The sequence below is a fragment of the Triplophysa dalaica genome, chromosome 23 (genome assembly GCF_015846415.1).
Source record: "Triplophysa dalaica isolate WHDGS20190420 chromosome 23, ASM1584641v1, whole genome shotgun sequence".
NCBI lineage: Eukaryota > Metazoa > Chordata > Actinopteri > Cypriniformes > Nemacheilidae > Triplophysa > Triplophysa dalaica.
The window spans coordinates 15,769,375-15,793,864 of NC_079564.1; the positions used below are offsets into that span (position 1 = coordinate 15,769,375).

The 24,490-nt window shown below is 36.2% G+C and overlaps 2 protein-coding genes across 7 annotated transcripts; one reads left to right on the forward strand and one right to left on the reverse strand.

Annotated features, from left to right (window-relative positions):
- Positions 1 to 5,934: 5,934 nt before the first annotated feature.
- Positions 5,935 to 14,144, reverse strand: gcm2 (glial cells missing transcription factor 2). 3 transcript variants are annotated; one of them, XM_056738821.1, is made up of 6 exons: positions 11,589 to 14,144; positions 11,382 to 11,461; positions 10,799 to 11,051; positions 10,093 to 10,205; positions 9,228 to 9,353; positions 5,935 to 8,645 (listed from the first exon to the last, which is right to left on the reverse strand). In XM_056738821.1, exons 2-6 carry the CDS (start codon positions 11,421 to 11,423, stop codon positions 7,743 to 7,745), a joined length of 1,437 nt encoding a protein of 478 aa, XP_056594799.1. In that variant the 5' UTR covers positions 11,424 to 11,461; positions 11,589 to 14,144; the 3' UTR covers positions 5,935 to 7,742. The 3 variants fall into 3 exon arrangements, with proteins under 3 accessions (XP_056594799.1, XP_056594798.1, XP_056594797.1); XM_056738820.1 differs by having other exon boundaries at positions 11,923 to 11,941; XM_056738819.1 differs by having other exon boundaries at positions 11,382 to 14,143.
- LOC130413537 (uncharacterized) lies at positions 11,773 to 23,840 on the forward strand. 4 transcript variants are annotated; one of them, XM_056738817.1, is made up of 7 exons: positions 11,773 to 11,885; positions 16,197 to 16,576; positions 17,507 to 17,538; positions 20,662 to 21,713; positions 21,803 to 21,958; positions 22,037 to 22,135; positions 23,073 to 23,840. In XM_056738817.1, exons 4-7 carry the CDS (start codon positions 20,670 to 20,672, stop codon positions 23,370 to 23,372), a joined length of 1,599 nt encoding a protein of 532 aa, XP_056594795.1. In that variant the 5' UTR covers positions 11,773 to 11,885; positions 16,197 to 16,576; positions 17,507 to 17,538; positions 20,662 to 20,669; the 3' UTR covers positions 23,373 to 23,840. The 4 variants fall into 4 exon arrangements, 3 of the variants coding, with proteins under 3 accessions (XP_056594795.1, XP_056594796.1, XP_056594794.1); XM_056738816.1 differs by having other exon boundaries at positions 11,784 to 11,885; positions 16,194 to 16,576; XM_056738818.1 differs by lacking the exon at positions 16,197 to 16,576.
- The last annotated feature ends 650 nt before the right edge of the window (positions 23,841 to 24,490 follow it).

Here is a 24,490-nt window from a genome sequence, read left to right on the forward strand (position 1 = left end):
AATGAGAAGAATACATATGGTGGAAAAATACTTTGCCTATACATTTGCTGAAGTATCGGTCATTTATTTTTCATTTTTATTATTTTTCTAATGAAGCATAAAGTCTTTCAAAGTTCTCTGTTATCACAGCACCTAAACACATCTGTGTTGTGGTGTGTGATGTTCACCCTGTGCAGGTGATTGTGTGACATGACAGTGTAGACACTGTAAACTCTTCATATAAATATCAAAGGACACAGTTTCAAATGCGTTAAACCGTTGTAGGGCCAAGGGCACCTAGGCAGAAGTTTGCAAGTAAAAGTTAATCTGAAACACAACTGATTCTCCCAGGGCCTGTGTAAAATACAAGTAAAACAACTGTAAAAGTAAAAGCAAAAAATTCCCTCATGTTAATACAATATATTGTGACCATTTTTTTAGAGTGTAACAAGCCATCACAGGACAGATCATTGATTCGATTTCAGTCTTCATAACTCCGACAAAACACCCAAAAGCATATGGAGTTCTTCCTAACTCTGTCCGGTCAACCAAATCTCTCACAACATTCAAAACTGAAAACTACTTAAAACCCTTCTGTGAATACCTGACAGACAAAAAAAACGAACCCTTTCTTTCAACAGGTAGTGGTCTTGCTTTAGTTGTAAATCAGTAACTTTGTATTGGCACCTATTGTATTATGGTTCCTGTATGACATATCGCTTGTTGCTCCCTAACTCTTTGTAAGTCACTTTGGATAAAAGCGTCTGCTAAATGACTAAATGTAAATGTAAATGAGTATTTGCTTTTATTCAAATATTTAAATACAGTTTTTCAATGGGTGGGTTTTACATGGGTCACAACATTTTTTAAACCCTCCTTACGATTATAATTTAATTTGTAATGAAAAAAGCTCATGAGGATACCAATGTACAAGTATAGTCCCGTTTTTTCTTCTATACTGCAGCTATTGTCAGTGAGGAAGTGTTTCTGGTTCACTGATAGTCAGTTATGTAGGTGTGTACAAAGTTTACTTTTCTAAGAGAAGTGTGAGAGTTTTAGCTGTCAAAACCTGCTCAAAATTTGTCACTTTGGCATGATATACTTCAGTGTGTCCCGCTGTGTTGATTTATGACTCACTTCCACAGTAATTACATTGTATGTGGTCAATTTCATTCAAGTACTGATGACTACACCTATAACACATAAAACCGATGCTCAGATACGGATGGGCATTCCTCCACGCCCTCTTCAAATGCATGTAATCTATTTTTTAGACTTATTCATGCTATTTTTATAATTTTCCAATGGTTTGTGGAACCATAATTCATAGTTCTTTTAAAAGCTGATTAGAAACAGCTCAGAATGAACGAGTCAGTAAAACTAGAAAAAACATGTAGCTCCCAAAATAACGTGTCTCATGGTTATAATGACCAAAGGAACTATTTTGCCCATCATTGTTGTTTCAAAACCTACACACTTTTCTATTTTAAATGACATCAAGGAAGAATGTAGACATATTAAAGTGGGGGCGTCAGGTCCATTTGGTAAATACAGAATCTGAAACATTGTTGGGGATTAGGGATTAGTTTAGTCATTTGGAACTGAGGGTATTGTTTACATACCCAGTTGCACTTCAGCCAGTATTTACACTGACTTTGGCTACTCTTGCCGAGGTTCCTGTATATGTCCTTCAGAGATAATAAGGGTTATTCTTAGTAAAAGGTTTCATTTATGTAAATGCTTTGAGAACAGAAGTGTGACCTTGATAGCAGGTCTATCAGACAGCCCCCTGGTGGGGTATAGAGGAATCTTCTGTGCAGGTGTCTATATCAGTCAGGGGATAAAGAGAGATAGATCTGTACATGTGTTTAAGCTGGAATTTACCTTTATTTATTAAATGAGCATGTTTAATTGACAGCCCTGGGAAACAGAATCATGCTGTATATGTTAATAGTGCATATGAGCGTGAGTGCGTGCTTGCGTGTATGTTTCTTATGTGTGCAATTGTGAGTGCAAGGTTAAATTCAAGTCATTTATTATTGTTTTGCAGATATAATCATTGATGTCTTTCCTGTATCTCAGTGGTTCAACCATGGTGCTTGCATGTCTTGGGTTTGATCCCAGGGAAAGCACATTATCAGAATTAAATGCTTAGTTTTATGTAAGTTGCTTTGGATAAAAGTGTTGCCCAAAACAACTCATTGGTTCTGTCCAATCTGATATAAATTAAAAACATTAATTGTGATTTAAAAGATAGGTCTGTACATCTTGTGTACATTTATCAGCGCATATATTGGACTATGATTGGACACTAACAAAAGGCTGACCATAGTGCTAAAATGTCCTCAAAGTCCTTTAAGAAATAGATCACCAAAAATAACGGCTTTATTCAACAATGTTTAGTCTTCCGTGTCAGTCTTCAACACGCATTCACTAGAGCAACTCAACTCAACTTTATTTATATAGTGCTTTTTTCAATTTCCATTGTTACAAAGCAGCAGTACATGAGACATATTGACTATCAGCAAAACAACTAAAGTCAAATACCTGTAAAAACAAGAAAAAGGTGAAAACACAGAAGACAGACATACCCACATACAAACGCTCCACACAAACAATATGCACACATATTTACGCACATCGATATAAAGACACACACACACACACAAACAGACAAAGACGCACTCACAGTGAAAGCACACATTTAAGATAAAGGAGAGAGAAACACAGGTCAAATATTAAACAGACTATACATTTCTATGTGCAATATTAATTATGTAAAACTTCTGAATTCTAAAGCAGCCCCCACAGCCAGGCAAATAGTGAAAAACAGAATGCAAATGGTGGCGAGGAACCCAAAACTCCAATCGAGTCCAAACCAGGCCCAACCAGGGGATTCCAGTTCCCTTCTGGCAAAGGCTGCTTCCTCTGCACAAGCTCAAAAGTGCTTTCACGAAAAAGCTAAAAAAAAAACTTACTAATAGGGTAAATTATACATTTAAGAGTAATTAGTGTTGGCGCGTCCTTTATCTAGCTCTATCATCTCACTTGTCAGGTCAACGCTTCCCATTCTCCGCACTGCCATCAAGTCTGGGCATGAACTGCATCCTGCGGTAACCTTGGAACAATGAGACAAGACTGGCTGAGAGTAGAGTCCTGTTCTGCACTCTTTGATGCAACAAGTACATCAGTTGTTGTTGGAAGTGTTCCTTGTTCCGGTTGATCTAAATAATGCAGCCTAAACCTTATGAGGATTTATATTATGGAAGTGTAGTGTATGCAAGATTAAAAAGATTAGTCTTTAGTATAGATTTTAACTTACAGAGTTTGTCTGCCTCCCGGACAGTGCAGGGAAGACTATTCCAAAGTTTTGCCGCTAGATAGGAAAAGGATCTACCACCTGCACTTGATTTTGAAATTCTAGGTATTACCAACTGACATGATGCCTGAGAGCGTAATGCACGTGAAGGACTGAAATACAATAGAAGTTCCCTCAAATACTGCGGAGCTAAACCATATAGGGCTTTATAGGTAATAAGCAAAATCTTAAAGTTAATGCGATGCTTTATAGGTAACCAGTGCTAGGTTGACAGAACCGGGCTAATATGTTCATACTTTTCTGTACGTGTAAGATCTCGAGCTGCTGTGTTTTGGACCATTTGGAGCATTTGTAATAAGCCTGCAGGGCAACCACCTATCTTTGCATTACAGTAATCTACTCTTGATGTCATGAATGCAAGAAATAACATCTCTGCATCTGACAGTGCCAGCATATGACATAGTTTAGATATATTCTTAAAATGGAAAAACGTGCCCCATGATGCATGCAAATCTATGGGGGCTCAGAAAGCTGCTTGACATTTATTTGTGATATTAAAATACTAGCAGAAGTGCTCCAACATTACATTTATTTCCCTGCTGATGATTGTTATACAAAACAAGATCTCAAATAATATATATATATTTATTTATTTATATATATATATTTATTTAAATATATAATTTGTATAATATATGTTATGTACGTTTAGTCTGTAAAGAGCAGCACTATAATTGGTGATGAAGACAGTATACCTTAAAAGTGTGACTTGGATGTCTTAGTCATACAGACATAACTTTCAGTGACCTTAGCATCTGTTACACTTGATTTATGTTACCTACTTCTTGTCCTGCAGTCACACACATTCCAGCAATCATCAGTCACTGATATCTAGTACTATGGATAAAGAATAACCTGTTGTTATGCAGTCTGTCTTAGCAATTAAACAGTTTCTTTGGGCTTACATTCCACTTGCAACATTCCATCTACGGTTCATGGCAAAGGACAAAACAACTTTATCCATCAGTGAGACAGCTTCCTCTGAAACTGTGTCTGATCAGATATACAGTTGTAAGAAATGTCACACGTCCTGTTTGTCCAAATCATGTGATCTTCCAAATGATGGATTCAGTTACACTCACAATACATCAAGAGTATTCTCAAGGTCAATAAGTGTTCTGTTTGGTAAGTGTGAAGATCTATATAATCGTACAGTGTGTGTTGTCAACAAAATAACTGCAGCTAAGCGGAAATTGTGCAGTTTTCAGTCTTGTTCTGATCTTGATGATTTTAGAGATTTTTTTAATGAGGAACATGTAAACGCTTCAAACCTTCCGGTATTATATTCATGGTATGGATGTAGATAACATGAAATGCAGTACTTCTGGTATGTGATTTAATGTACTGTATATGATCCAAAAAACATAAGACTTGTGTAACCTGTAAATATAAAAATATATTTTCAAGTATTGCAATGGGGACTAGAAACACTTAAAATGCATAAGAACTGTTAACGACTGACCAACTACATTTAGTCCTGCATTTATGCATTTTGCAGATGCTCACGAGATTTAGGGATTAGAGCCCGTGGGGCTGAAACCCTATTGTATTTGTAAGGATTTTTATTATTACGTTTTTTTTATATTTACAGGTTACACATACCATTACACATAGTTTACATTTTCTGCTGCTTATGTATTAATTAATTTAAACATTATGATGTTTATTAAAATGTAATACCAGTACATTAAACATTTTTCTGTTAATGACGCAAACATAGCTTTCCCCTGAAACTTTTAAATCTCACTGTACAGGGTCAAAGAGACATAGGTGCACTTTGAAAGGCCTTAACAGCATGTAGTAGCACTCAAGCCTTTGGTCTGATGAGAAGGAGAGGTTGAGACATTGAGAACAAAAAGAACTGATGCATGCTCTCAGGGCTCGAGCACTAGGCTGCAGCTGGAGAGTATGAGGACCATGAAACCTTAATGGCTAAAAATAAGAAACAATGGATACTGTAAGAGGTCATTACTCAGACTGTCATAGCACACAGCACCTGCGCTCTCCACTGCTAATGCTTCAAACAGAACAGAGATACAAACTGTCAATTTGGAATGCATGACGCCTTTTTGTGACTTATGGCAAGATTTTGTGGCAAATTGGAACGATATGGAATCAATCTCTGAAAGACAATCTATAGTAGCCTACCTTTTTTTCTGATTTCAATGAAACTAAGACATTTTCATTCACAAAAGAAATTTAATTTCATTCATTCATTGATTATTTAGCGGAAACCTCATTTAAACATGGAACATTTTAAACATTTATCCTAGTTTTTTTTAAAACAAATATGAATATGGGGCTGCTGCATGTACAGTAGGGCTATGCAAAACCCAGTAAGTCTTTGAAGTGCTCCAAAAAAATGTTTGAGGTTAGCAGCTCATGAGGGCTTCAGCCGAAATATAGGGGTGACAGAGATATGGAACAACATCAGTCATTCACCGTACATTATGTTTTAAATGAACACTTACCAAATGTGATAGCTGACTAACTAAAATGTTACTTGCAGGTCAGCTGGGAATGCTAAGCTGTACCCTATTTTGTGTCTTAATCAAATTGAAAGAGAATACCATAGAAAGAGTAATACGAGACAGATTTAATTATAATTCAAAATTTAGACAATTAAGACAAGCTTTTAATAAACAGCTGAATACTTGGTCTACAGTGAAGTGTTCATCTCCACTGTGATTAGATCAGTCAAAATTGGACCACTTTGTTCATCCTTTGTCACAAATCGTTTAGAACACTATGATTCTTAATTGGTTTAAGATTAGGAAAAACTCAAAAGAGAGCATCATACTGCTTAAGACTGAAAAAAAGTTAAAACACAAATAAATGTGAAATACTTTGGTTCAGATTGGCCAGCCATCCAAACAATTTGCTTACAAATGATTGTACGAAATCAAACTGCTTGTTTGTTTTGTATGATCATTATGTCTTGGCTTAGAAATGATAGAAAATGTTTTTAAATTGTATAAATTTGAAAATAAATTTGATCAATATTTTGTGTACAGTCATAGCAAGTAGCCGTGTTATAAGCCGGGTAATTTAGAACCAGCCAATCGTTTTCACAGAATAATGGAAAGAGAAAGTGACCTATTTGTGAGATATGGTGACCCATAAACTAAATGTGACTTCTGCATTTAACCCCTTCAGTGTGATAAAAGATCCTGTTGATCACCCTGTCAGGGTTCACACTGTTTAACAACCAGCTGGCTGTACATTGTCATTTCCATAAATGCAATAAATATATAAATATTATTTTAGCCATTATTTTAACTGGACAGGATTTACTATCAATATTCTGTCATTTCTGGTAGGAGAAATTAGGAAAAAGAACATGAGAGGTTTGTCAATGTATTTAGGTCAAACAGCATTCCCAATGCAAAACAAAATAGAATACAATATAATTATGTTGTTCCAAGGAAGATGTTTTTTCTCAATACAAACGCACAAACTCCCATTCACTGTGTCGGTTCGTTCATTCCTGTGTTTTCGTCTCTTACAAAGTGGCTGTGAGGAGAGATGCTGTCAGCAGCAGGTATTACTGCCGCAAACCTTGTCTATCTTATTACCTTCATATTTCTATTTGTAGTTTATTTCTTATCACTGGACTCTTGGGCTGTCAGATATTTTGTCATGGTATCTCTGCCTGTCTCGTGAAGTTGTTGGAGGTCTGAAGCCTGTCAAGGCATCTCTCTCAAACAGTATGAAGAAAAAGCAGCTGATTAATTTGCTGTGATTATCCTTGATCCCTTCTGACGGCAGCATGTTCTTCGCTGGATTGTGCGGGTTTGAGAAGTGTCTCTCAAGTTCTCTGATGTCTTAAAAGCTTTGTCACTAAGCCCATGATTATATGCTTTCATGTCATGTTTTAGACTTCCTATTAGGGCATGCTATACCAACAGAGGTGTGTTTGTCAGGGAGATCTGTATGTGTATGCTGAGAGATTTTAGGATATTCTCGTTTGTAAAGATGTATTGAAAGTGTATTATGATTTACAAGTCTCCTCTTAAATATGACTGATTTGATGTAATAAATATAACACTCCAAATGCCCTTAGTTTTGCTGAAGCAAGGCCATTTTTAATGAACATCATGAAGCAGTTCTAACCTACACTCATATTTAACACACTATTCTTTCATTGTTTTTCAGACAACAGACTATAGTTACCAATCACGGATCTACAAACACATCACTTATTTTTTCTGGAAACGTACTCAACACTGATTTATCATCACTCTGATCAAAAGTTTACACAAAGTCCACCAATAACATCTAGGGACATTTGAATAGCTCTGACAATGAATATAAATAAATACACATTCGTGTACAGTATAACACATCTTGCCCAGGTGTTTTAGTACACCTGGCTATCAGTCACTTAATATTCCCCACTGTCGTACCTGAATGGATGTGGCATACGTTCAGGGTAATTGTTTGAGCTGTAGCTGCTGTAGCGATAGCCCTCAAAGTTTTCAGCTCTATCAATTTTAGATGGTAGTGTGTCCTGGTACGACAGGGCAGATTTGATCACTCCGGAATCCTCAGGACTCTTCAAGTCAGGGTAGGATGTAGGAGAGGCTTCTTCAAGGAGCGAGTTACAGTTTGCCAGGCCTTTCATGTCATAGATGTTCTCCCCATACTTGACAACAGATGGCTTAGGGCATGGCTGATAGGACACTTTTGTCGTGGTGGTTATAATCGTCTGCAGCGCTGCTGGGGTGGCAGGGGCGGGCCCTGTGTACCTACATGGGTAGTCGCTGTTGTAGTAGTGGTGATTGGCATTGGTTGGGAGCTGGGCATAGTCCCCTCGCTCCCCATAGGCACCTTTGCTAAAAATCTGCTTCCAGCCGTGGTGTTTTCCATTGGTGTCTCCATAGCTCCGCTCATTGCTGCCTAATGGACATGTGCCATGAGACACTCCACTTAGATTAGGTCCAGATTTATTAGATTCGCTCTCCATTTGTGGACTAGCAGGGTCCTTGTACAAGGCTGCCGTATAAGGGCTGGAGCCTAAGTATCCTGGAACTGCAAAATCATACCCACAAGGGGGTCGACTCATATAGAGACGATGGTTCGCAGGCTTCTGCATTCCTGGAGAATCTGCCATAGGTGCTGCAGGGTGCGTGTCGTAAGTGAATTTGTAGGGCTCTGGGTTCTGGAACGGAGGGTAGTGTTGGGTCTGGATTGGGAAGTTGGACTCTGCAATGATGCTGAAGCGGTCTGGGCCGTCCATAGTGAGCTGATGGATATTTGGAAAGGCCATGTCATGGTAGCGCCCAGGCTGGTGATAAAGAAAAAGTTTCTTCATCTGCAAATGACCCTTTGCAGGATTTAATACGGTATATTTGCTTATAGAGACAGAAATAGAAATTCTGTCAATGCTAACTCACCCTTAAGGTGTTATAACCTGTATAAATTTGAAAGAATTCATTACCATAGTAGGAAAAAATATAGTTTTTTTTGTTCTGTTGATCACAAAATTATATGTTTTCAAGAATTTAGGAAAACAAACAGTTCTGGGGCACTTTTAAATAGCATTTAATTTTTCCTACCATGAATGATGTCCCGGAACTGAAAAACATTCTTCCAAATATCTTTCTCTGTGTTCAGCAGAACAAACTGATTTTACAGGCATAAAATTAAATGACGGTGAACTCACCCTTTAAATATTCACACATTATTTTGTCAACAATTAAATTGTGTCATTTTGTTTTAATGTTTTGTGAAAATGACTCCCACACAGAAGAAATATATATATATTTGCCTTGACATATGCTTTAATTACACCTTCACAACCAACCTGCCCCACATTTTGTGTATTTCTGATCAACAACATGGATTATGAAATATGTGTGTGTGATACCTCTGGCTCTGCCAGTCTTCTTTTCTGTGAAAAGTTAGGTGAAGACATTCTCCGTTTCACTGCGCTCCTTCTTGCCTCTGTTTCAGACTTACTCTCTGGTCTGGGGTGATCATGGACCCCTTTAGCCTTATAAACGATACAAATAAAATTAAAAAAATCTAACAAAAAGACTCCCAGAGTGCCATAGTACTTAAATACTAAAGATGTCTAAATGTATAATTAGAAATGTATTTAAATAAAACAATTACCAAACTATAAACTATAACAGTTCTATTAAAAAGTAGAAAACGACCAATCTCTGTGATTAAAAATAAAAAGATTTTACAAAAAGTTTAGTCCAAAATAAATTAATCCAACATAAACTAACAATGCTTCTATTGTTTTTTTTTCTTCATGTTAATTTTAGCATTTAATAAAACATTTTTGTTAACATTAGTTTATGCACAAATGCACATATTAACAAAAGAGTAAGAAAAGTGGAAAAACGATATTGCTAAGGTAATGCATTTACTCAATATTAACAAATACAGATAAAAGTTTAATTTAGTTGAGCTGTATTTATGATGTAAATATATGATATGAAAATTTGTATCAAAATAAACTATTTATCAGGAGACATGCCTGCGATTGGACACTTAAAACTTTTGTTGGTGTAACCTAAGATTCGCATAATAGGAGTAGGTGTTACAATCCCACTATAAAAATAATAATAATAATAATAAATCATTATAATATATATTTAAATTAAGTTCAATCATATGAAATAATATTTTTACAGGCAGTAACTCAAGCAGTTATTTGAACTGAGGGAAAAAAATACTTTTGCATTATTTAAGAAACATGATTAATGAACAATTTCACACACCTGGAAAAAAATGGCCTTTCCATCTACTCTCCAAAAATTGGTAACTGGATATCCGCTGTGACCTCGGCATGGAATCAACTCAAGAGCCGAATTACAACTTGGACAAAGCTTTTCTGAAAAAATAACACAATTATAAAATACATTTGATGAACATGTAACAGAGCAACAGATTCTTAGTTTTTTCTTTTCCATGTTTGGGCCTTTGAGCTTTAAATCTCAAAGTGCTTTCCAAGTAACCCAAACATTCAAGGTCATGGGTGAGAGAGCCATAATCTCTACTGACAGAACAGGGTCATTCAGGGATCCAGAGTTGACGGGATCTATGAGACTATTAGACTCACACTGTGTTTCAAATATTCAAAACATGCTTTACAGACAGGGTAGTCTTTTTAACATCCACACTTAAAAACATCTATTAGGTGTTTTGAAAACCTAAAAAGGTTTTACTTTTCCTGTCAGTAGGATATAGACAATACCAAAACATTAAAATCACTATAGAACTTGTAATGCTGAACATACTGTGATAAAAACCAACTTGATTAGACAATTTGAACTGAAGTCTAACAAGCATCTACATGCCACACAGGCACCAGCACACCAACAAGCCTGTTTTGTAAGATATGTCTGTACTTTCTTATCAGATTTGTTCCATGAGAAACTAGTTTGGTAGATGTTGCTTCTTTGAAGAAATAATTGCTGAACTTACTCTGCTGTTTCTGCCGTGCTTTGTCGCATATGGCCGGTCTCAGCTGTAGCTTGGTCCCATCTGGAAGAGAGCAGTTACGTGAACACACAACCACACCGAGACAGGACTTCTTCAGGATCTGACAGTTGTGATTGTTCGTGTTCCTCATGGCCCATCCGCTCAGATGTCTCTGTGCGTTCTTATCCTCACTGCTGTAGATATAACGCACATATCCATCCGTCCACTCCTGGAAGGGATCAAACTGCTTCGTTTCCTGGGGAAAAAATACATAAATTAATGAGCGATCGAACTAACGAACGAATGAATGAAGGAAAGACGTTATTATTCACATGTACGAAAGGTCACTCAAGCCGCGTCCAAGACACTGTAATGTGTACTCATGAGCCAGTAATTAAGGTTATAGATCCCTAAAAATATATCTATAAATATAAAAATGTCCCAATGGACCTGTTAACATTTTAAATGGTCATATCAAGGGAAAAGTGTTCGCCAGTTATTCAAAAGCACTCTATACACAAACTGCATATAGTCTACGCACTAGACAGAGTTAATAACTTGAGGAATATAATGGTGTTGCAATTACCTGTGGGAGTTTGGGGTCATTTATATCCCAAGTCAACTTCATCCCGAAAGAGCAAACGCAGTCTGAGCTGTCAAACTGATCTGACGATTTGGACATGATGTGACGGATCAGGTCCGGATCATAGCAACCATTAAAGCAAAAAATCAAGACACGAAATTCAGCTGAGAGACTTCCTGTCACTTTAAAAATAATAAATCTTTCAGTCACCTCCTGCTTATTGAAACTGTCGTCACTAAAGCCCCTAAATCCACATTTGTGTGAGTCCGTCCAGGTGCGCTTCGCACAGGTAATGATCTCAGGTAAACGCTGCTGTGTCTATGTAAAGGAGGAGGCTGGGCTTACACAGACACACTATCCTAAACACTACTTTCACTTAGCGCGATCCATACGACTCGCATATAGCTATAAACGAGTCCTTATACACTCAACAACGCAATACGACCGCAGAATGGATATTTGGCTACAACCGAGAAAATGTAGGCTACAGACTGACGAAGCAGTCAGGTAGGCTAAACGGTCTTGGTAAATAATTTTTCCTTACCCATCCCAGATTTTATCTTTACGTTTGCGGTTTTAATGGGAAAATGACAGTCTGAATCCGACGGTGTGATGTTTCACGTGTCGTCAGCGAAATATATGCGAGAAACTGACTTGTGGATGGTAACAGAACAGGACTAGCCCAGTTGAAGTAATGTGATCTACTGCAGGTCATTAGCTGTTGTGTGTAAACTAAAAGCCGCACTGCTGACACAACAGGACTGCTCGTTTAAAACAACAAACACAACACAGCTCATAAACACACATTTCTTTTTGTGCGATCACTGATCTCACTGGAAATTAAAATGATTGTCGGTAAATACATCCAATACCGTCACGCGTTTTCAGGTATAAGATTTGCTGCAACTTGTAAGGCAAATGAGGAAATGTTCCGCATTACGAAATGAACTGAGGGTTTCAGTAGAATGGGTCAAATAATATGTCCTAATACAACACAATATAATATAATATTACTTGATTGATCATGTTCGCACATCTTTTTTGTGTTATTCAATGGTCAAAGTGGATTTCATTTTTTATGAGCACTTTACACTTAAATTATTAAAAATCACGCTATTTATAAATGAACATTCTTGTACTAATATCCTAGCTGTTAACGAACAGAAAACGAAAATTTATCGGGACTTCAATACAATTGAGTTTTCATTTTAAATACATTGTTTTCCATCCTAATTAAAATATATAAGTATTGTTTCCATTGTGCATTTAAATACAGTAGGTCTACATAAGACAGAGCAATTTTCAGAGAGTTTATCGACATGGTGTAACAAGCTCTCTTGATCCTAATCTACCGCAATTTCTTTACTAGTTGCACTAACAACAAGAGCTGATCTGACTTTGTGTGGTTTTAGGGTTTGATGCAATTTTTTGTGAAAATTAAAGGCTGTAAAATTATAACTATTACAATTTGATCGAGGTTTAGATGCGTTTTTTTTTAATGTTTGGAATTAACGTTTACGCCCAACGCAGTCTTTACTAAGAAGGTGGAGGCCAAATTATAGAAAATATATTTCAGAGAGCTGTCGAAAATACAAAACAAGTGATATTTAACATGTGACTTTTTGTCACAGTGAGATAAGCTGTTACAATAAAACCAAGCAATAAATTACCTAAATTAATGAGTAAACAATAGAGCAAAATGTAACGTTCCAATACATTTGGCCACACAATTATTTCAAAAATTAATAATTATATTTGTTCATGTACATTGTAGTATGATTTATACTTGCCATTTAATGGAAAAATTATTGCAGTGAAAGCCCAGGTTTATAACCCTATATTAGGCTACCCTTGCCTAAATGTTGCTAGTGTGATTTTTTGCTAATGTGTTTTTATTGTATTCTGATGTTTACAAAATAAAACAACTATATGAGGCTATCGGTTATCCAACATAGTTTGTTTTCATAATTATTTCAGTTAAAGGGATAATTCACCAAAAAAATATGTCATCATTTACTCACCGAGTTGTTCCATATCTGTAAAAATGATTTGTTCTGATAAACAAAGAGAAAGATTTTTGGAAGAATGCTTATAACTAAAACGTTCTTGGGCCCAATTAACTTTAGTAGGAAAAACAACTTTATATTTGAACACAAAAGAAGATATTTTGAAGAATGACAGTTGGTGCACTTTTGACTATTGTACTTAACTATAGGCAATGGGGTCCAAGAACTGTTTGATTGCAAATATTCGTCCAAATATATTCCTCAACCCCCAAAATTTATAAAGGTTTGAAACAACTTGAGAGTAACTAAATTTTCATTTTACTCTGCACGACTTTCAAACAAATATATTTTAATACAACGTAGACTCTCTTTTATATAATATGTACAAACATTAATACAACGCAATCAACAACCTCCCCATTCGCGATCGTGTTGCGCCTCGGTACTCGTTATCAGTTGTTTACTCAGGTGAGTAATATTAAATAGGAACGCCATACCCCAAGTGAGTGCAAACTCCCCAACGCCAGAAAGAGAAAAAAGTCGACGCAGGCACTGTTTTGCGCGTGTTTTTAGACACGCCATGTGAACAGCCCTTACATTTCTATTATAGGCTACAACAGTTGTCAAACTTTTAGCTAACGTACTAACATCGCGCTTTTTCATAGTTAAAATTGACATCAATCCCATCTGTCAATCCTTCCTTATTTCATTTCATTGGACTGCCCAACAAACACAGGACGTTGCAATTATTTTTTGGTATTTTTTGTTTACCAAAATCCCTGGAATGTTCAATTTTTGGGGGAAAAAATATCGTTCTAAGAACGTTCTTTTCAGGTTGTATTTTTTGCAACCACAAATTTCCCTTATGGTTATTTTTTGAAACCAGAAAATAACTTTGCACAGAACGATCTCTGATGGCTATTTGTTTGCAACCAAAAAAAAAGAGCGTTCCCTGATCATTCCAGTGTGGTTTAAAAAAATAAACATTTTTTTTTATAAATTTCAAAATAATATTCTAGAGTTAAGTAAAGAGAGTTTTTTGCAAAATAATGAAGAATTTACACATTCTCGTAATGGTAAAATTTGTCAAAACAAAAGATGAAAGTAATAATAGGCTAAATGAAAATACAATTTTAGATCCATGCCATTCTAAATCCATGTGTTTAAGGCTATTTCTTTAGAGCAGGGCCCTGTACCATTAACGTATATGAGCAAACTCAGGGTTACAGGATGGATAGTTAAGCGAATAGTAGCTGGCGAATCGGGAACTCGATTCAGCCTCATCTACTACCTCTCATCCTTGTCTCCACTCACAGCTGTATGGCTCACATTGTTTGGCACATCAATTAGAGAGCCGTAGAAGTGAAGCCTTCCCTTCCAGTAGCGTTTGACTTGGTGTGGATGTTATTGGGGATGAACAAGATACCTGTGCTTCGAATTCACAGCTAATTGTCCAAAAGACAAAACGCGAATATTGTTTTGCTAACATCCATCACTTATGAGCTAATGAGTTAGCTGAAGTTAAGTTAAGGCAGTATATCACTGGCGTACATGCTAATTTAATGGAGAATTGACAGCGGAATAAGGTAAAATTAATTACGTCATCAGGATTGCCTCATTGATATGCAAACCAGGCGTAAAGTGCATTTAGTCAATTAGCAGACGCTTTTATCCAAAGCGACTTACAAAGAGTAAAGTAATTAAAATTTGATGAATAGTATAATCAAAATATCTAAAGCACATCACCAGTTAATATGTTAATAATAGGTTAATATGACTTACATCAAAATTATTTTTCCTTGAAATTTTATTTTTCAATATGCAGATATATATGCAGCTTGTTTTGGTTCATATTTAAGAAAGAAGACATAATAAACCAACATTTCAAAATTCAATAATACATTTAGTGTCCTGCCTAAAAAAATAACTTGATTGATAAGTTTGATGCAAGACTCATCATCTAATGACTATCAAATGTATATGTTGTGTATGCTGATAGATCTTAAGCGCCCTCCAAAATGTGAAAGAAAGTTCTTGTTACCATCCGTCTGTGTGTGCGTGCGTGCGCGTGTGCGTGTCATTATACCAACAATAATAATAATATTATTATTAGTTAAAATGCTGTGTTTTTGTGTTTTGTCAATAGTGAATGTATTGATATTTAATTACATCTGCAGGTTTTTGTTTTGTGTACTATTCCTTGGCGCGGTCATTTATTTAATATGAAACTTTAGCATAGAAAACATCCACACTGTAAAAAATGAATCATGGTTCTTGTAAACTCCATTAAAAAAATTAATGTGATGATTAAAAATAGTGAGTATATTTCATTAATGAAACTGTGGTTTAGTTTTTGATAAATAATATTGAGAAGATTTCACTAATAAAACCAAGATATTATTTTCTCTTTTTAATTTAAGGAAATGTCCTCAATTTTGTAGCTTGTTTTGAGGAACAAAATAAAGGTGAAATAAGATACATATTTCTTTTAAGAGAACTGGTTCAATTACTTATTTATTTATACGCCTTTTATAATTGAACGGCATTGCAGGTTGAGGAGTCCATGGTCAAGTGTTTTGAAGTATACCATCCTAACATCAAAACTACTGATACAATATCAATAGTTTGTTCTTTTCAGTTATTGTGTTTAGTCCTGAAAAGGTTTATAATTGTATTTCTGTGTTGTCCCACACTTAATTCAAAGTCTTGTTTTTTAATCTGGATACACCATGGAAGTTCAAGATGTTCAGTTGTTTGTTTATTTATATATTTATTAAGAAATGTGACCCAGGTCTTTGTTTATTTATAGAAGACGCTTATCCCTAGCGAGCAAAAAAACGAGTGTGTGAACGCAGAATTGCGCTTGATGAACATGTCTCTACCTATGATTGTTAAATTGACGAAAAACACGTTTGGGTGATGACTTCATACTCGAAACACCAAGGATTTAGCGAGAGCCCATCGGGGGCATACGCACTGCACACGGAGTGTGTGGTCGGGCGTGATCATTTGGGGTGGGTGGGGCAGAAAAAAATAAACAACGGATCCATCACCCATGGGAGCAAGCTATACAGTAGGTGGCGGTACTAAGGACTGAACGGTACTAAGGACATTAAACAAGACAAGATGAAGAAGATGTAAATTGCATGTGAGAAGTGGCTTTGTGTCAGAGCGGTGGATAATCACAAAGAGGTAAGCCGTATTTAGGTTTTAAGTTTATTATTATTCCTTAAATTAACTATTTCAAAATATAACAGTTAGTCTAGGAGCGTCGCCATGAGCTAATTATTTGTACCAGGTTTAACATGTTCGGTGGAGAAAATGCAATAGAGTTTCATATCTCCATAAAGTTCTGTTAAGACCATCGGTAAGCTTCATATGGGGAATACTGTGGATTTAACTTTTTAAAACTATTAAAATTATGTTGCGATGTAATGTTGCAATCATATGCAAAGCCAGAGGGCGCCCTCTCAGAGTAAGACCCAAATCGATATATAGAAGTAGGCAAATTCTACCGGTAAAAGCCTTGTGTGGTTAAACGCATTCAGCTGTCGCGATGTTGTCTTGTTCTGCAATCCATCTCATGTTTATAAGAATATAGTATATTTATAATGCGATGTCAAATGCACAGTATGTTAAGGCACTTTATTAAAATCATACATTTGAACTTAATTAGAATTATAACTTGATTAGATTTGTTGCTGTCATTTGGTTATTAAAAATGAGTGAACAATTTCATGGAAAGCCAAAACATGAAACGTTTAAAACTATGTTTTCATTATGATTGTGATTACTTCAAACTGAAGCAGTCAGAGTTGTTTTAAATGAGACAACACAACAATTAGGACACTAGTCGGAAGGCACAATCAACTATATCTATTTTAATTTGGTATTGCTTGGGTTTGTGTTTACAATCAAGTGCAGGTATACAGATTCATCTTTTGATGTCTGTGGTTCAAATACCTTAATTAACTGAAATTATAACTATTTAAAGGCCTTAATTCAATATGCTTATAATTTTACAAAAACTTTAAAATTGTGACATCTTTATATTTAAGAGGTGTGTCTACCTCTCCAAGCTATGTTTTACAATTTCTAATATGTAACTTTTTTTGTTTACAGATCATTTTGAGGCTCCTTGTTGCAGCATCTCTGTAAGCATTTATGCAGGCTTCTTAAGGCCTATTGTCAGTCTAAGTACCCTGCAATTAGGACTTTGACAATGTAGCATGAAATCATGGTGTGGAAGTGCAAAGTTTGCCAGTTGACATCATCTTCAAAGGGAGCTCTTTTGAGGCACTACAGATTAAAACATGGACCATTTACACATAGCCATAGTATACCTTGCCCACATTACAACTGTCCATGCTTTTTCAAAACACACGGTGCCCTTCGCACACATTTGACTAGATATCATTTAATTGAGGACACTTTGGACCCAGAGGCAGTGCTTTCCTTTAACTGTAACATTTGTAATACACAACATTCTTCTGAAAAGGACTATTTTCAACATTTGTGTAAACACCTCAGAAGTCACGAAACTGTAGAATGTTTTTTTTCTGGGTGTGATTTTAAGACAAACGTTTATGGGACTTTTGTGACGCACAAAAGCAGAAAACACAATCCTCATTCTCCTAATGATTTCAAGGCTGATGTGATGAGCAAGACCAGGCAGCATTCAGTTGCCCTTGATCCACACTGTGAGGATTCAGAAAGTATCGCTGGAGAAAGTGATGATCAGGTTCCAGATGACGAGATTCCTAATGTGTCACAAACAGTTCTGAATAAATTAGCGCTGCTCCTGTTGAAGCTGGAGAGTGTTTACAATGTTTCTGCTAGATGTATTGATGACTTAGTAAGCGAACTCCATTTTATCACTTCTCTGACAGCTGAACAAGATGTGCGAAACATTGTTGATTCAAATTTAAAGGAGAATGACTGTATTCTCAGTGAAGACAGTATTTGTGAATTTGTTGATGAACTTTGTAAGGTCAATCCCATAGAAACAGCACTAGATGTAAAGGGTCCACTTGGCACTTCTTTCAAGAGAAGACAATATTTTAAGGACAATCTTAAGGTTGTAGAACCTGTGGAATATATTTTGGATACTGCTGGAAGTAGATACTATCAGTATGTACCTATTCTCCAGACATTGCAACATGTGTTAAATGGAATGCACATGAGCTTGGAAAGGTCTCCACAGTGTTCAAGTGTCTCATCAACATTAGAGTCTTTTGCTCATGGCAAACATTTCACTGAAAACTATTTTCTTGCCGAGGATGAAACTAAAATCCTTCTGCTATTATATGTTGATGATTTCGAGGTGTGCAATCCACTTGGAACTTCAAAGAAAAAGCACAAAATCACAGCGGTATATTGGGTTTTGGCAAATATGCCTCCAGAATTGCGATCTGCTCTTGCATCAATACAGTTGGCTGTTCTCAGCAAAGCTGATGATGTGAAAAGATTTGGATATGATGTCATTTTAGAACCTCTTTTGAATGATCTTTGTATATTGGAGCAAGACGGGGTTTTCATTGATAGATACGGAAAATGTATCAAAGGGACTGTGCTCAATGTCATTGCTGATAACCTTGGTGCACATGCAATTGGTGGTTTAGTTGAAAGTTTTAATGGAGATTATATCTGTCGATTTTGCCTTGGCCACCATGCTGAATTCCAGAAAAAGGAAGTGAGATCAGGTGCTTTTCCTCCAAGAACTAGAGAGGGTTATGCAAGCCATGTTCAGACTGTGAAGGATAATCCTACACTGACCCATTGCTATGGTGTCAAAAAGGTTTGTCCGTTGACTGAGAAACTGAAACATTTTCACTTTACTACTGGCTATCCCCCAGACATAGCCCATGACTTATTTGAAGGTGTCATTCCTATGGAGCTAGCACTGTGCCTCTCTGTTCTTATAAAGAAGAAATATTTCACTTTAAGTGAACTCAATAAGGAAATTGCTTGCTTTCCTTACAAATGGACAGACAAAACAAACAGTCCGCAGGCAATACCTGAGCATTTTGCTAGGCGTCGAAGTGTAGGGGGTAATATGCACGAGAACTGGGCTCTTATCCGACTCCTGCCATTCTTTATTGGGTCCAAGATACCTTTAGGTGAACCTGCTTGGCAGATACTTATGACTTTAAAAGATATTGTTGAACTGGTCGTGTCACCTGTTCACACTGCAGAAACTATTGGTTATCTGGACTCTAAAATATCAGAACATCGGCATCATTTTCTTGAACTATTCCCACATGAAAGACTGCTCCCAAAACACCACTTCTTGGAGCATTATCCACATCTGATTGAATCATTTGGTCCAGTAGTTGGACTTTGGACCACACGCTTTGAATCTAAGCACAGCTTTTTCAAGCGTGTAGTGAGACATACATCAAATTTCAAAAATCTGTTGCTGTCACTTGCTACAAGACATCAGCTGATGATGGCTTACCACTTACATGCAAGGCCTGATACGACCTCATTGTATGTGAGCAAAGTTTCCAATATGCAGTTGGAGCTTCTGCATGTAGAGGTACAGCAGGCGATAAGAAAAATTTCAGATCAAGCAAGTGTCCCTTTAACCACTTCAGTAACTTACTGTGGAACAGTATACAAACTAGGGATGATTCTGCCTTATGGTTGCACTGGAGGTTTACCTGATTTTGCTGAAATTATGCAAATTGTTATTTTGAACAAAACTATTAGTTTCATTGTCAAGACCTTCAGTGGCTGGTATGATGAGCATCTGAGATCTTACTATCTTCAATCAAGTGGTGATGTGCGCCTTGTTGAGCTTAAGGAACTTGGTGATTGGTATCCTCTGGCAGCTTATTGTTTGGGTGAAAAATTTCTAGTCACACTGAAGCATCATATCTGCTGTTCTTATTAAATGACAGCATGACTGCTGTGAAGATATGTTTTTTCCTAACATTTTCTGACCTTTCTGGTTATTACAACCTAAAATGCATCTCAAAGAACCTGCTAAGCAAAAAGTGTACAACTGTACAAGAGGCAGTACAAATTATATACAAGAGAGAGTCAGGCATTCAACATTCCGCGTAAGATCCCTGAATGCAAGTATTGACAATAAAGGTTAATGATGACTTTGAATATTTCGATGATCAGCAGATGTCCCTATAAAGGTTTTTCATTTGTGGTTTATGACTAGCTTAATCGTGCTTTGGTCATTGCTGTTACTTCAGAGTGAACAACTTAGGTCAGAATCAGGCATTTATGGTATATCACTTTTCTTTTGGTCTTTACACTTTCAGATGACAGCATGGACCCTGCAGCACTTAGAGTACTTATTGCACTGGAAATCAGGAAGTTAATTCTTCCCTCAGGAATCCCAAATACGTTGGATGAACTTAAGAAGGCTGTTAAGGGGGCATATAATATCACAGAAGATTTCTCTCTTCAGTATAAAGATTCTGACTTTAATGACTTCTTTACCCTTACGTCCACTGACCAAATTCAGCACAAGGACACAATCAAAGTTGTATTCCCTGCTCCTATCATTCTAACACTGTTTGCTGAAAATGAAGAAAACATCACTGCAAGTACATCTTTCTCAGCAGATGAAGTATCCTCTATTTCCTCTACTGCATGTTCAGTTGATGACGCTGTCCCATGTGAATCCACATCCTATGGGGAAACAGTCATTCTTTCCCCACAAACTACCCCAGAGAGGATGCCATGGCCTCAAGAGTTCCCTATTCCAAGTTTTTCTCCGGAAATAGAGATTCTGGTCAAAAAGGCTATGGAGGATTACAACAGACATGGCAGCCTTCTAAATGTCCAAATTGTGAAGAAGGATGTAATGGACCATTTAGTTAAGGCTATTTACATGTACACATCATATCCTTCTGGAAAGCAGATTGAAGGTGTGGCCGAAGCACTTATCCGAAAATACCCATGTTTGAAGGAACCAGGCTCTTTCACAGGGTTTCAAGGCTGGCAAATGAGCCTGAAGTACAAAATGGCTGATTACAGAAGACGACTCAGCAAATTTGGTTTTCCTGAAGTTTTATGTAACACATTTAAGAAGAAGAACCCTGAGGACAGGAAGTCAGCGAAAAGTGTCAAAAAACCTCGTAAGGCAGAAGTTAATTATCTACCGCAATACCCACCAGGTGAAAACCAGGACAGTTTGGAGCAAGAGAGAGTTCTACTGCTGACTGAAGTGAAAAAAAAGAATAATACTATTGTGGTGAAAGACAAAATGTCAAGAACTTTTGCTCTACGAAGACATGAGGTGATTGAACTGTGTCCTAGTGTTGCAGAAATCAAAGATCGCTGGCCTGCTCTGTTTGATGTTCTCCAGGTTAAGCTATTTTCTGTTTTGTCATTAAACGCCATCACAGACAATAATGTGGTTATCATCACCCAATATTTGCGTGTTTTGTTTTTCAGATTAATGAAGAATTTAGGAGAATCACCACTCTGCACCTAGAATCAATATTTATGAAAATGTTGGACCTCTACACTCCTAAACTTTTGGCAATATTTACTAGCAGAGGGGGAGCACTAGGCTGGAATTTGAAGCAGAAAATGGATGCCCTGCTAATGGTACTTTTATAACATATCAATATTTAATTGTTAATTGTTTTTGGTTGATGCCTAATTTACCGGCTTTTGTCATATCAGAATCCTGAAAGAAACATCGATATGACAAGAGATATTGTCCTCCGTTGCCTGATCTGTTATCTGGGTGAAAAAGAGGATAACCTCATCCAAGAGTACAATGTAAGTGTTTAGAATTGTTCTAATTTGGGGTTTTAAGAAAAGAAAACTATGGTACATGCAGTTTTTGTGTAAAAATATAGAAATGCAAATTAAACAATAGTTTGTGTTACCAATTAAATTGTCTAAAGCTACTGTGAATATATTTAACACAAATGAGATTTCAGTAAAACACTAACTAAGGTAACACGTTATTTTATTGGTTCACTTTCGACATTCTATTGACTAAAAGTAAATGTATAGTAACTTTGCAACTACGTGTTAACTTAATGTATCAACTTGAATTTAATAAATTGTTTGTTTTGTCATGAAAAAACATGTATGTATTTGTTTCTACTTAACTAATTTCAGATATAAGCAAACACCTCATATCAAAGGTTTTCTTTAAATAATGCGAAAAATTTCACACAAGTGTCTAGTTAGTAGAATGTCTAAAGTGGACCATTGAAATAGTGTAAAAAATGAAGGTTAAAAGTTACTGTTCTCAAACCCAAAGGTGTGATGTATTGAAGAATATTAGGTTATTTACATACGGAGAGTAGCTAGTAAGAACTGTGTATGTAAACCTCACTCCACCGGGCATCAAGAGATGCACCCACCTTCAAAGGCGGCGAAAGCTAGTTGAATCACGGTTGGAGTGGTGCGAGTTGGCTCGGAATCAACTTTTGAATAAGTGAACTGAACATTATTGACATCATCCCTCCGCACAAGTATCAACAAATTTGATATGTAATTGTGACTATTTGTGTCCACTAAAACATCATATTATTATGTTTCAATGTTAAAGTTAAACTAAGATGGTTAACTTAAAGTCGCCATAGCATTTTAAACTGTTATAATAAATTGTTTTGTTTACAACCATACACAAATCAATTAAAAAAATATGGACATCCAACGCAGTATAGCGAATAAAACGACTCATGTAATGTTTGTTTTACAGTGTGACAACGGAGATGTGCAGCAAGATATACTGGAGCACATAATGAAAATTGCCATCTGCAAAGGAGATCATCAGGAGGACATCAGCATCATCTTGGAGGGGGTGCAAGTCATGACTGGCTTGGGCAATATGGCTAGAGCCTGTGCTGTTCTTCTTGGCCTCACATATGCACTAAACCTCACCTACCCGAAAAAACTGAAGAACACATTTGAGGCCTTTCAAAAGCTGCTCTTGGAACTCGATGTATGCAAGTTGTCCGGCAAATTGCTATCACTTAAAAACAAACTCCTCATGACTTAGATTGAGATACAACGCATTGTACCAAGTTCTGTTGAAAACGGGATTAAGCGTTTGAGATTGGTCTACATGGTTTTGTTACATCACGTTTCGCTACAAGTTGTTATAAAAAATCCCGAATGTGAAACTTTCCCAAACGTTTGTGGAACAAAAAGACCATTTTCACTTATCTTGAAAATGGAAGTTTTTATGTTTAAGTCTTAAAATTGCTTTGACGACTTGGTAGTGCATTTTGTTTTCAAGTCATTTTCATCAATACAAATGAGGAAATTTTACTAACCTTACTTGTGAGACAAATAAATAAAGCACATTGCTTAAATGAAACAAAGTCATCATGTGCCGTTGATTGAAAAGTTAAGGGAATTTTACAAAAAATGTTTGTGGGACAATTTAAATAAATAAAGCACATTGCTTAAATGAAACAAAGTCATCATGTGCCGTTGATTGAAAAGTTAAGGGAATTTTACTAATTTTTTTTGTGGGACAACTTAAATAAATAAAGCACATTGCTTAAATGAAACAAAGTAATCATGTGCCGTTGATTGAAAAGTTAAGGGAATTTTACAAAAAATGTTTGTGGGACAACTTAAATAAATAAAGCACATTGCTTAAATGAAACAAAGTCATCATGTGCCGTTGATTGAAAAGTTAAGGGAATTTTACAAAAAATGTTTGTGGGACAACTTAAATAAATAAAGCACATTGCTTAAATGAAACAGAGTCATCATGTGCCGTTGATTGAAAAGTTAAGGGAATTTTACTAAATTTTTTTGTGGGACAACATAAATAAATAAAGCACATTGCTTAAATGAAACAAACTCATCATGTGCCGTTGATTGAAAAGTTAAGGGAATTTTACTAAAATTTTTTGTGGGACAACTTAAATAAATAAAGCGCATTGCTTAAATGAAACAAAGTCATCATGTGCCGTTGATTGAAAAGTTAAGGGAATTTTACTAATTTTTTTTGTGGGACAACTTAAATAAATAAAGCACATTGCTTAAATGAAACAAACTCATCATGTGCCGTTGATTGAAAAGTTAAGGGAATTTTACTTTATTTATTAAGGTAAATTCCACAAAAAAAAAAAAACTTAAAAACGACTTAAAAAAATTTAGGTA

Coding starts and splice junctions, on each gene's coding strand:
- gcm2 (XM_056738819.1), bottom strand. CDS start 11,477: ATGTCCAAATCGTCAGATCAGTTTGACAGCTCAGACTGCGTTTGCTCT. Junction 11,052..11,381: donor ATGACCCCAAACTCCCACAG/GTAATTGCAACA, acceptor TTTTTTCCCCAG/GAAACGAAGCAGTTTGATCC. Junction 10,206..10,798: donor AGCACGGCAGAAACAGCAGA/GTAAGTTCAGCA, acceptor TTATTTTTTCAG/AAAAGCTTTGTCCAAGTTGT.
- LOC130413537 (XM_056738817.1), top strand. CDS start 20,670: ATGGACCCTGCAGCACTTAGAGTACTTATTGCACTGGAAATCAGGAAG. Junction 21,959..22,036: donor AAATGGATGCCCTGCTAATG/GTACTTTTATAA, acceptor TTGTCATATCAG/AATCCTGAAAGAAACATCGA. Junction 22,136..23,072: donor ACCTCATCCAAGAGTACAAT/GTAAGTGTTTAG, acceptor TTTGTTTTACAG/TGTGACAACGGAGATGTGCA.